This window comes from Rhineura floridana, chromosome 1 (genome assembly GCF_030035675.1).
Source record: "Rhineura floridana isolate rRhiFlo1 chromosome 1, rRhiFlo1.hap2, whole genome shotgun sequence".
Classification (NCBI taxonomy): domain Eukaryota; kingdom Metazoa; phylum Chordata; class Lepidosauria; order Squamata; family Rhineuridae; genus Rhineura; species Rhineura floridana.
In genome coordinates this window covers 66,970,724-66,983,017 of record NC_084480.1, presented here as the reverse complement: position 1 = coordinate 66,983,017, position 12,294 = coordinate 66,970,724, and the positions used below count along the sequence as shown (strand labels likewise).

At 48.8% G+C, this 12,294-nt stretch overlaps 1 protein-coding gene across 1 annotated transcript; it reads left to right on the top strand.

The window, feature by feature from the left end:
* The first annotated feature begins 2,233 nt into the window (after positions 1-2,233).
* On the top strand, positions 2,234-7,306 carry LOC133383171 (uncharacterized). Its single transcript, XM_061623329.1, has 2 exons — positions 2,234-2,714; positions 6,287-7,306. The coding sequence occupies exons 1-2, from the start codon at positions 2,294-2,296 to the stop codon at positions 6,889-6,891; spliced, it is 1,026 nt and encodes a 341-aa protein (XP_061479313.1). The 5' UTR covers positions 2,234-2,293; the 3' UTR covers positions 6,892-7,306.
* Positions 7,307-12,294: the final 4,988 nt, after the last annotated feature.

The window sequence follows — 12,294 nt, the reverse complement described above, 5'->3', positions numbered from 1 at the left end:
ATTATTTTATGAATGTACTATCCCAAAGGAGGCTGAGTTATTGTAAATAGTATACTTGGAAGTTGAAGGCTAAATATTTTAGGGGGCTGAGGGCATTCTCCATTGGGAAAGCCTTGAAATAAACACATACCAGTTTAGTGTATTTGTCTCCAGGCAAGATTATTTTTTTGTTGAACCATGTAACTGTACAGAGTCTCCAGGAGGGGGGATGGGCTCCATCAGAGGCAAGGTGAGAACATTGCTCTCAGTGGAAAAGCTCTTTGGCAGGCAACAACATCAATCATTGGCAGAAGATTTGTTGTGACAATATGAACGGAAGAAGAGCTCAGGATGCTCTAGATGTTAGCTCTCTTGTGCCCTTGGAATAAAATTAATTATGTATATATTTTTTTCGTTTTTACATTTTAACAAATGGGAAAAGCAGCTTTGTTTTTATTGACAAGCTACTTGCTAAGGGAGACTACCCTGCCACTCAGTGAAGAGATTATCTTACCTGTGACGTGCTACTCAAGTGCATCTTCAACTACTGCTGAGAAACTAGATTCAAAATCTCACCTAACAAGAGTTTAAAAAATGGATTTACAATTAATAACATCTAGATTGCCATCTTGCAAATTTGTAAGCACATGCTGAGAAATGTCATATCAACAATTGCTCACTGATATTAAACCCAATGTAATGAAGCAGTGAGAAGAGGGATCCTCAAATCATTCTGTCAGTGCCAGTTCTTTAGACATTTATCCAGGTACAGTTTTGTAAGACTAAGCCTATAGTCTCTTACTCTGGTAGTGAATGCAAAGACAGAATAAGAACAAACTGTGGGTAATCTCTCTCAGAGGGAGGTGGTCTCTGCCTCTCTCTGCCTCTCTCTCTCTCTCTCTCTCTCTCTCTGTGTGTGTGTGTGTGTGTGTGTGTGTGTTTAATAAAAAAGAGGTGCTGGGTTTCACACCTATTTAAACATTGCATCATCTGTTTAGAAGGCCTGTGTATTAAGTCCAGGAGACAGCTAGGAATATTCAGATGTTAAAAAGGGGGATCACTTAACTTTGCACTTCCAGCCAGTTGCCTGCAGGTGAAGAAAAGAAGAATCCTAGCTAAATTATGGTAGGCTTTAGAGGCCCAGCAGAGGCTTCTGATACGGATTACAGCATCCAAAACTGAAGTGTTATCTTCTGTAATTGGGTGTTAGAACATATAGTTCTGATCACTTGAAGCTAAAATGTTGAAACTGAGGTTATCATACTTTGGACACATCATGAGAAGACATGATTCACTAGAAAAGAGAATAATGCTGGGAAAAACAGCAGGGAGTAGAAAAAGAGGAAGGCCAAACAAGAGATGGATTGATTCCATAAAGGAAGCCACAGACCTGAACTTACAAGATCTGAGCAGGGTGGTTCATGACAGATGCTCTTGGAGGTCGCTGATTCATAGGGTTGCCATAAGTCGTAATCGACTTGAAGGCACATAACAACAACAACAATCCCGTTCCGTGCCTGGGACCTACCGGGCAGAGGGACGAGCTTGCGGCCGCTGTCGATGTCCCGGCCGCCATCTTGGATGGGATGCGTGCACACACGGCGCGCTGGCGCGCCGTCGTGTGACGCGGCAGGGAGGCGGGGCGGCTGAAGGCTATTTAAGGCCGCCCCGCCTGCTTCCCGCCATCCAGTTCAAATTTCGGTGGCAATCGGGGCAGCCGCAGCAGCAGCAGCTTCGGCTCGGCGCGGCTTCCTTCAGCGGCAGCTTCGGCCGGGCTCCTTTTGGCGGCAGCTTCGGCGGGGTTCCTTTGGCAGCAATCGCGGCAGCAGCAGCTTCGGCAAGGCGCGGCTTCCTTCAGCGGCAATTTCGGCAGCAGCAGCTTCGGCGGCGGCTTCTCTGCCGGCGCACGTGGGCCTCCGGAGGCTTCCTGTGGCCAGGGTGGCTGGGCGGCAGCGAGCCCCCCCCCAACCTCATTGAGAGACAGGGAGGCAGTGGCGGCGGGCAACAAGGCCTAGGCGGCGAGGATCCTGGGGCAGTCACGACGAGGCGGCAGCGCAGGATCGGATCCAGCACGGCGAGGACCACAGGCTAGGCGGCCTTTGGCCGGCAACTTTTAAATTTAATTGTTAATTTTAATTAACGCGGGGGTAGGTGGGGCACGACCCCAACCATCAATCCTTGCCACGTGCAGGGCAATTAGGCTACCCTCCAGGATAATTGGGTGCCGGGGGGGTATTGAATAAGCAGGCGGGCTCCTTCACAACGCTTTGTAATCACGTCGTTTTGCAAGCGGGGCCCCCTATCTCCCTCTAGTATGCCTAAGAAAGGACAAGGGGGGCCAAAAGGGAAGGGAAAGGCCCCCAGAGCAGGGGGGAGATGCCCACCCCCAGCGGCGGAGGGGGCAAGGAGTGGGGAGGGGCCACCATGGGCGGCCATATTAGCCAGGTTGGAAGCCCTAGAACATGGCTCAAGCCACCCTAATGCACCCCGGGACCAACCTGTGACAGGGAAGAAGAAAGACCCACCACCCAAACGGTCTCGGGGGAAAACACAGCGGCCAGTGAACAGTGCTGATGCAGGGGCTGTTGCTTCCATCTTAGCGCGACTGGATGTGCTGGAGGCCGGGCTCAGGGCTGAGGCGAGGACGCCCAGCATAGAGCCAGGCGCAACTCCCACCCTGCAAGCAGCCCCAACAATGCAGCCCGCACAAGGACCTTCGGCGGAAAGCACACAGGGTGAGTCCTCTATCATGCCACAACAACAAGGACAGCAGCAGTGGAGCTGGGCCCCCTGGGGGTACCCCTACTGGCCCTTTTCCCCACCAGCGGTAACCGAGGGATATGGGCAGGCAGGGACCCCCGCCGGCGGGGGGGAGGTTACGCCACAGCAGCAGCATCCCCTAAGGGAGGCCTGCAAGCAGGTCTGGCACCTCGCCGCTGGGACGGCGACGGAAGGAGGACATCAGCCCGCCCTGTCTGCCAACCCCCCTGCAGAGATATCCGACCCCCTGGGATCAGTCAGAGAGGGGGCCATACCTTTTGGGGAAACGTCTGCCCCACTGGGTTTTCATCTTCTGCCTGCTACGAAGGACAGAATATGGAGGGGAGAGTATGTGGACCTATTCTCGCTCCTGTACAGGGAGCCGGTTGGGAAGGATAAGGATAAAGGAGAACATGCAGAGCCCGATAGGCCCAAGCGCCGACGGGTAGAGCGCTCTTGGGCTAACTGGCTGCCTGCATTCCTTACCTACATGGGGGTGGTAATACAGAGGCAGCCTCACAGGGCCTCGGTACTGATCAAATACCTCGATATCATATACCGGGGCTACTCGGAGTTTCAAGGGACGGCATGGCTGGACTACGACCAGGCGTTCCGTATGAGGGCGGCTTTTGATACATCCCTCCCCTGGGACAAGAAGGAGGCTGACCTGTGGCTGCAATTTATGGCGCATTCTAGACCCATGGCAGGCGATAGGGCGGACAGCGGCCATCTCTTGGCGCGCCAGGCATCAGCAACTGCTTCCCGCGGGCCTGCGGGGCAGGGGGTTCAACCCCGCCTGCTTTGCTGGGAGTTCAGCTCGCGTGGCCTTTGCGGTCGGAGCCTGTGCAGGTTCAGACATGAATGTGCCATATGTGGGGGCCCTCACGCCTGCACTAGCTGCCCCAGGGGCCGCCCCTTCAGGGGTGGAAACAGGGATTCGGCTGGCGCAAGGAGGACAGGGGCTGCAGGCGCAGCTCAGGGAAAGGGGCCCCAGCCCAATTAAAATTGCCGAGCTCCGACACTTACTCCGCCTTTACCCCCTAGTCCTAGATGCCCAGTTTTTATTAGAAGGCTTCACAGTGGGTTTTCGGATCCCCTATTTAGGTCCCAGGCGACCTTTCATGTCCTGCAACCTTAAGTCAGTGGAAGGCATGGAATCAGTTCTGAGAGAAAAAATTAGGAAGGAAGTAGTAGCCGGCCGGGTTTTGGGCCCCTTTGCTGCACCACCCATCCCCTCACTCAGAGTTTCCCCGTTGGGCCTCGTCCGCAAGAGGGCACCAGGTGAATTTCGCCTGATACACCACCTGTCCTTTCCACAGGGTGAGTCAGTCAATGACTTTATCCCAGCGGAGCTGTGCTCAGTCCACTACACATCATTCGACTGTGCTGTGCGAATGGTCAGGGACTGCGGGGTTGGGGCCCTTATGGGAAAGTGTGACATCAAGTCTGCTTTCCGCCTCCTCCCGGTCCACCCACAGGACTTCGAGCTGTTGGGCTTGGCTTTTGATGGTGAATATTACGTGGACAGGGCATTGCCTATGGGCTGCTCTATATCATGCTCTGTTTTCGAGCGCTTCAGCTCCTTCTTGGAGTGGGCGGTCAAGAGGCGCGCAGGCTTGCAATCAGTGGTACACTATTTAGATGACTACCTGTTTGCGGGCCCTGCAGACTCAGGCACCTGCAGGGCGTTCATGGCACATTTCGCGGGGCTGGCTGGGGAGCTGGGCGTCCCCCTCGCGGCCGAAAAAACTGAGGGCCCATCCACTGCTATCACGTTTCTGGGCATCGAGATAGATACGGTGGCCCAATGCTGCAGGCTTCCTCAGGACAAGTTGGGGGCCCTCAGGGAGAAGATCTCAGAGGTGGTCAGTTCTAATAAGGTGACATTAGCCACTCTCCAACGGCTGGCAGGCCAGCTGAACTTTGCCTGCAGGGTTGTAGCGCCCGGCCGTGCCTTCCTGCGGCGCGTATATGACGCCATGGCTGGCCTATCACGATCCTACCACCGCACACGGGTGACAGCCGCTCTTAGGGCTGACCTGACAGTGTGGTCCACCTTCTTGCGGGACTTTAATGGGGTCTCCCTATGGAGAAGGGATCGCCTGTTGGAGGCAGAGCTACAGGTGCACTCCGATGCCTCGGGTGCCTTCGGTTTTGGGGTCATTCTGCATGACTCATGGTGCCACGGCAGCTGGCCACAGGGCTGGACACTGGCCGGCCTGACCAGAGACCTGACGTTCTTGGAGTTCTTCCCCATTGTCGTGGCCGTACACCTCTGGCCCGACAAGCTGTGCAATTCCTCAGTCCACTTTTGGTGCGACAACCTCCCCACAGTGCACGTTATTAACACCCTGTCCTCTAGAAACCCCAACGTTATGCTTCTGGTGCGAGCATTCGTGCTCCAATGTCTTCGCTATAATATTCAGTTCCTGGCGCGCCACGTTCCGGGTATTGACAATAGTATTGCTGATGCTCTATCACGGAACCAGATGGAGAAGTTTCGCCAGCTGGCACCGTGGGCAAGGGCTCTGCCGGAGGCGTTCCCCCCAGCGCTATGGGAGATTGGAGGATTGAATCAGAAAGGGCCATAAGCCTTTCTGTGGCGCCCAGCACTTTGGCCAGCTACCAGGGGGCAGGTAGGGATCTATCTAACTTCAGAGAGTCCAGGGGTTACGTCCAGGAGTGGCCCATCCCGGTCGAGCAGCTTATGCAGTTCTGCGTGGAGGGGAAACGGAGAGGCCTTTCAGTCAGGACCATCAAAGGTAAGCTCTCAGGCCTCGCTTTCCTAGCGAAGGCACGGGGCTTTCAGGACTACACGGGTGACTTTAGGGTGCGCCGGATGCTGGAGGGTTGGTCCCGTGAGCGCCCTTGCCCCCCGGATGCCCGCCTCCCCTTTTCCCCAGAGCTATTGTTTGGCCTGCAGGGACAGTGGAAGCACTTGTGTTCTTCCCCTTTCGAGGCCCTGCTATATCATGCTACGGCCCTCACTCTGTTTTTTGGGGCCTTCCGAATTGGGGAGGTGGTGGCAGCTTCCAAGAGGGATAACTCCCTCCGAGCCCTGCTAGTCTCCGACCTCAGCTGGAGGGCAGAGCGGGCCATCCTGCGGCTCAGGCGGTCTAAAACGGACCAGCATGGTAAGGGGCGCCTGGTGGTATTAGCCCCATGCCGGCAGCAAGAACTCTGCCCAGTAACAGCCCTGCGCGGTTTTGTGGCAGCGAGGGGGTCGCAGTCAGGGTACCTATTCATACATAGGAACTCCCAGCCCCTTACCAGATACCAGTTCTGGTCCGTGGCGAAGGCCGCACTGGGGAACTTAGGCGTGGACCCCAGTAAGTTCGGGACACACTCCTTCCGGATAGGCGCGGCCTCCACGGCGGCCCTATTGGGCTTTACTAAAGACAGGCTTCAGGCCGTGGGCGGGTGGTCCTCGGACGCGTACAAGGCCTACGTTAGACCACTTGCTGACACACACGGCGCCAGCGGCTAGACTTTGCCCCCCCCCAGGGCCCCCCCCCATTGTTACCCAATGTCGTTGTTGTTTCAACAGATCGCTGGACAAGATCGGAGCAGCCACGCATCCTCCTATGTGGCCACAGTATGATGTTCTGGGCAGGCCGCAGGGCGGCGAAGTCTCGCTTCGGCACGCAGCTGGGGCTCAGTCAATGGGCCGCAGTGCGGTGGCTGGGACGTCGGGGGATGCGTTGGGATGGGCTCCTGCCAGCCTTGTTTCAACCGGCTGTGGAAGTGGCAGCGCCCCAGGTGCTGGTGATCCACCTCGGGGGCAACGACTTGGGTCTGTTAAAGGGCAAGGCCCTAATTGAACAGGCATGCGGTGACCTCCGGGCCATTGCACGTCGCTGGCCGGGGGTGCACTTAGTGTGGTCAGACATCCTGCCGCGCAGGAGGTGGAATTGTGCCGGTGACCCACGAGGGATGGACAGGGCACGGAAAAAGGTGAACAGGCAAATTCAGAGGGCCCTTAGGGACTTAGGAGGTTCTGTCATCCACCACCCAGAGGTGGGCCACAACAAGCTTGAGCTGTTTCGGCCTGACGGCGTCCATTTGACGGACAAGGGCAACGACATCTTTCTAAGGGACCTGCAGAAGGGTTTACACCAGATTCTTATCGGGTGTGGGGTAAAGGGGGACTAAGCAGAGGCTTGTCCCCCTTCTGTGGCGAAGAAGTGCGGGGAAAGGTTAAAGGGAAAGGGCAGCTAGGTGACACCTTTAGGCACCTTTGGGGGTGACAGGCGGTCCGGAGGCCTGCAGCTCAGGGCTACACGGCCCGGGGACAGGGTACGGGCCGCCTTTGGGGCCAACGTGCCTCATCCGCTCAGAGTTTCAGGGCTCCGAGGGGCGGTGATGCGGGTTGGACCCCCTACACATCTTCAGGGTGTGGCTGGAGCTGGGGGGCTGGCACAGGGCAGCCCCAGGCTCAGGCAGGGCATGATCGCCCGATAGCTGCTAACAGGCTTTGCCTGGATCTCCAGAACGCCCCGCCCTTAATCTCCCTTCTGCAGGTTCATTATTCAATTGATTCTGTTTAAATAAAGTGGCCCATCATTTACCCAAGCAATGGTGTCTGTGTTTTATTTCGGCAATAGGCCGCAATCTTCTGTTCTATCTTTAAAAGTGATCTGGCCACATAACAAGTGGGGACTGATTTGTAGAATAAGGCACAAATTAGGTTCTGGTTTAGTTTAAAATAAGAATATCTGTGTCTGGGGAAAGTCTTTGAATGGCCTTTGAATGGACATCCTTATGTAAATACATAATATTGACTCCATAGATTCCATGGCTGATCCCCAGCTGTGGGAGAAAAAAGATTCAGTCTAAACCATTCAAAGCCTCTTTGTTTTGTATTGCTCATGTATCCAAAAGATAATCTGCAGTCTTGGTTGTGCTGGGTCTTTTATGTGAATATTAAGCCAGTACTATTTTACTGTGATATGCCTCCTGGCAGGATTAAGTATTATTTACTATTTCTTTGTGGATCTGTCCTGAAATGGCAAACCTCCTATTTACACAGCCCTCATCTAATGTCTATGGCTAAGGACCAGTTTCCAGGATTACAGGATTCATTTATATAAGAATGATCCTGCATACATCCCTACACCTTATTGTCCTGAGCACAGTGAGTATTAATTAAAAATATCCCTAACTGGAAACACGTGAAGCTTGGTGTGATCCTCCAAACGCTTATGAACTATCATTATAATTAAGATAGTACATGTCTACCGTTCCCATTATTTCATTTTCACACCTTTGTTAAAAGGTTGTTTATATTTTGCCACATACCATCTGCCATTTTTCTATACAATATTTCCACAAGTAATTTTGTTGACTGGAAAAGATAAATAGATAGCCACAGTAACTATATCAGTATTTTTCAGAGTGAAGATACTAATATCACAAAGGAGTTATTAAACTGAAGTTCCTGTCTTTTTAGGAGATTCCTGTTTGAACAACATGTACTAACACTGGTAGAGTAAATTATAAACTATATTTCCAAATGCAAATGAATTATAATTCATATTTCTGATAAAAAAGACAAACCCACACCCTGACTTTGGAAGATGAAAGACTCAGAAGGAGCACTAATATAAACAAGTGATTTGATGTATGATGACACAAAAATCAAACTGCCATGAATTACAGATACTGAGTATAATTAATCGGGTAGAGTGTTGATCAGGTAGACATGGCATGAACCTATCCTGTGTTGGAAAGTATATTTACAATAAATGTCAGCTGTGAAGGAGGGGACCATTGTAGCTTGCACAGATCTGGGTTGCTTTGGAACCATGTCCTATTAACTTTCGAAGCGTTTGTGCTCCTATACAGCCTGTAAAGACATGGATCACTGCAGAATAGAATCTAAAAGAACTGAGCTGCAGATAGGCAGAGATTCTGATAAGCCATATGCCTGAGCTATTAAACCATTACCCAACATAGCAGTTAATGATGCATGCTAATTAATTCCTTGTTATAAGACTGTGGTTTAAAAATAAAACAATTCAAAGGACCACCATGGTCACTCATTCTGTATACATTTTCCATTAAAGAAAATGGCAATGTTCACAAATGAATTTTGTTGTGGAAAGCACTTTAGGGTAGAGGTCCAAACATTATGGCCCACTTCTAGTACTCTACTTGTAGTGTTCTGTAACAATACCATACCCAAGGAGGAGAACTGTTTCCTATTATCTGTTATCTTTGTTGTAGTTTTTGAGAAATACTGAGGGCTGTTCAGTTGGTTACAACATTTTGAAAATACTGACAAACTACCTTCACGCATTTTAAACCAGGTTACAACATATTTTAAGCAACAGTATTTGCAAGAGAAATCTTGCAATCTATCCTGAGCAAGAACTTCACGCTCACATGAAATGACTTTATACATTGTTGTTTCCATGGATTTTTGTAGGACTGAACACTCTCACTTATTTGTCGTTGTCATCTAACAATCCAACATTTTATTCATCTGGCCACAGGCTATAAGCCTATTCTGACCTACCCCTGATTCAAAGTTGATGAACTGAAAAAGCTTTGCAGATACAGTTTCTCCTGCCCTGTTAATACAGAGTTGAAGGCAATGTATTTCAGGGCCCGTTTAAATTTTTTGTTTAGGCAAGCCTATCCAGGCACATAATTTTAATGTGTTTAAATCTTTTTAATCTATTTCTGTTTTGTTTTTTAAAATAATATTTACTTGTTTTTAATTATTTTTATTGATAATTTTGATAATGTTTTTTGTAAACCACCTAGGTGTTTTCTAAAATCAAGCAGTATATAAATTTTGCTAAAAATAAATAAATAAAATGTGTTTTTTTTTCTACAATGGGGCCCTCCAAAAGTTGTTGGATTACAGTTTCCATAATCCCTGGCTATTGCCCATGCTGCCCAGGGCTGATAGGAGCCGGAGTCCAACAACATATGGTCCCTGACCTATGTATTCTTGCCTCTTGGTATCTATCTTTGTTCCTTCTTTATTTTTATCATTCGTTCATCTGCTCATTAAATACTTATTTTCTTCTTAAACCTCCATTCGGTTGTGCCATTTCTTATCTTCATTCATTCTCTTGCATGGTTATGTGGAGCACCTTCTTTTTTTGGATATTTGCCAGGTCTTCTGTATCCTCTTTTAAGAAATTCCTAAAAAAAATACATTTTTCTTGCATTTCCTTCTTGATTTTTTTTTATGTTCTTTTTTTACCCTTATCATCAACTCACCTATTTTATAGATTTCCTTTTACTCTAATTCCTTTCTAGGTTTCTTTTAACTTCACCAAGAAAATTCAAAGATTTTCTGTTCCCAAGTCCCCTTCCCTTGTATTTCATTTAAAAAAAATTAGATTGTGAGCCTGCAGACAGGGTTTGTTCACTTGTCTTTTATGGACTTTTACAAATATTAGATGATGATTTCACTTTGCAGCTTGAAGGAGAAGTGCAGGCGGGTAGTGTCATGGTCATGACTCACAACCTAGGGACCCTGCAGTCTGCGGCTAAGGACTCGCAAGGACAAGATCCAGGCTTCTTCCTAGGGAAGGACTTATTCAGGGAACTCGGAGCCAGAGGACACAGCCCTGCCATCATCCTCTGGCTTGGAGTATGAGCCCCTTGCAGTACCTTTGTCTCCTCAACTTCACAGAAACCAAATAAGGTGAAGGCCCATTAACCAGCTAGCCATCTCTTCTAGAGTGGCAGACCCTATCACACTTCAGGCCTGCTCATTCTATTATTATTATTATTATTATTATTATTATTATTATTATTATTATTATTTATCTTTATTTATACCCCACCCTTTTTCCAAACTGGAACTCAAGGCGGCTTCCAGATAAAAACAAGTACACATCATTAAGAACCTATAAAAATATAAAACATATAAACATATAAAATCAGCATTAAAACAGGATTAAACTATTAAGATGTTAAAACCAATTACTCTTAAAATACTGCAACCCAGTTTAGGAGCATACAGGCAAAACAATAACATACAGCATCCTCTTCAGTCACTACCCTTAAAACCTTCAGTTCCAAAGGCCTGCTGGAAGAAAAAAGTCTTTAGCTGTCGGCGGAAAGACTGCACAGAGGAGGCCATTCTTGCCTCCCTAGGGAGGGAGTTCCAGAGCCTAGGGGCAGCCACCGAAAAGGCCCTACATAAGGCCTTGGCTCTTTCTGCCTATAGAGACAGTTTTTCTTGTGGTTGTCTTTGCAGGGCCTCTTCAAGCTGCCTAAGGCCCTGCATGGACATGGGACTGCCTGATTCCTCTGTGAGTCTTCAGTGGCAACTGGACATCTAGATTGCTGAAAGAAAGAAGAAACTCCCACCTATGGAAGATTTCTGGGAGCCCAGTTATACTTGATTATGGAAATGTGTAAATGCATCTTTGTTCTCTTCAGCTAGGATCAGGACCACAGTGTGTGGGAGGAGCGTTAACCTGTTCTCCTTGCACTATTTCCCAGATAAAAACCATTCCCCTGAAGCTGATTTTTGCCATTAGGTAAAAATTATGTGCATGCATGGAAGTGATTTTCATCAGGAAAAGGTAGAAAGGTGTAAGCCCTCACTCATCTGTTAAGTGGTCCTAATCTGATTCTGTTTTCCTCTCCAACCACTCCAGCTACTATTTGCAAAATGTTTAGAGGCAGATTAATTCACACATTTTTGTTGTGATGTCTAGTTTGGCCCTAAGGTAGGTGCTTTGTGTGTATGATTGTAGGCTTAATTACTGGGCTCCTTCTGGGAGGAGGGCGGGATATAAATCAAATAATAAAATCATGAGTTTAAAAACAGACCCAGGTTTCTAGTGAGCTGCTACAAGTCAGAAAAGATAGTATTAGCCAAGACAGACTTTCAGTGCGATTCTGTGTAAAGTTGTTCCACATATAATTTTCTTATGCTCAAAGCTTCTAAAGCAGGGATGGTGGACCTGCAGTCTTCCATTTGATGTTGGACTAACTCTTAGCTCCAGTCAGCATGGCCAATGGCAAGGGATGATGGGAACTGTAGTGTAACCACACCTGGAAGACCACAGGTCCCATTTCACTGTCCTAAAGATATAAATACATTTTGCAGTACCAAGAGGTGTATCTGACTGTTCTTCAACCATGGGTCCCCAGATGTTATTGGACTACAACTCCCATAATCACCAGCCAGCTTAGCCACGGGTTACAGGATCATGGGAGCTGTAGTCCAACAATATCTGGGGACCCAAAGTTGAAGAACACTGCTCTATCTTTTTCTAGTTTCTGAGACACACAAAAGCAGTTTCAGATTTGGTGCCTTCCACATCATGCTTGATGGTTTCCTTAGAACATGCTCGGGCTATTCACAGTTGGCAACTGGGATTTGCTGTGTTTCTCAGAGCTACGTTTTGGGTCACATTCATAAAATTATACTTTTAGTATCATTGGACACTGTAGGACTATCTAAGTTAACTGCCCTGTTGAGAGAGGCAAGTAGTTATACTGAAGTTAATGGGAGAATGTCAGCTAGACCATATTGTAGTCTGCACTGGTATTGTTTCACATGTGAGCCCTCTTAGAAAG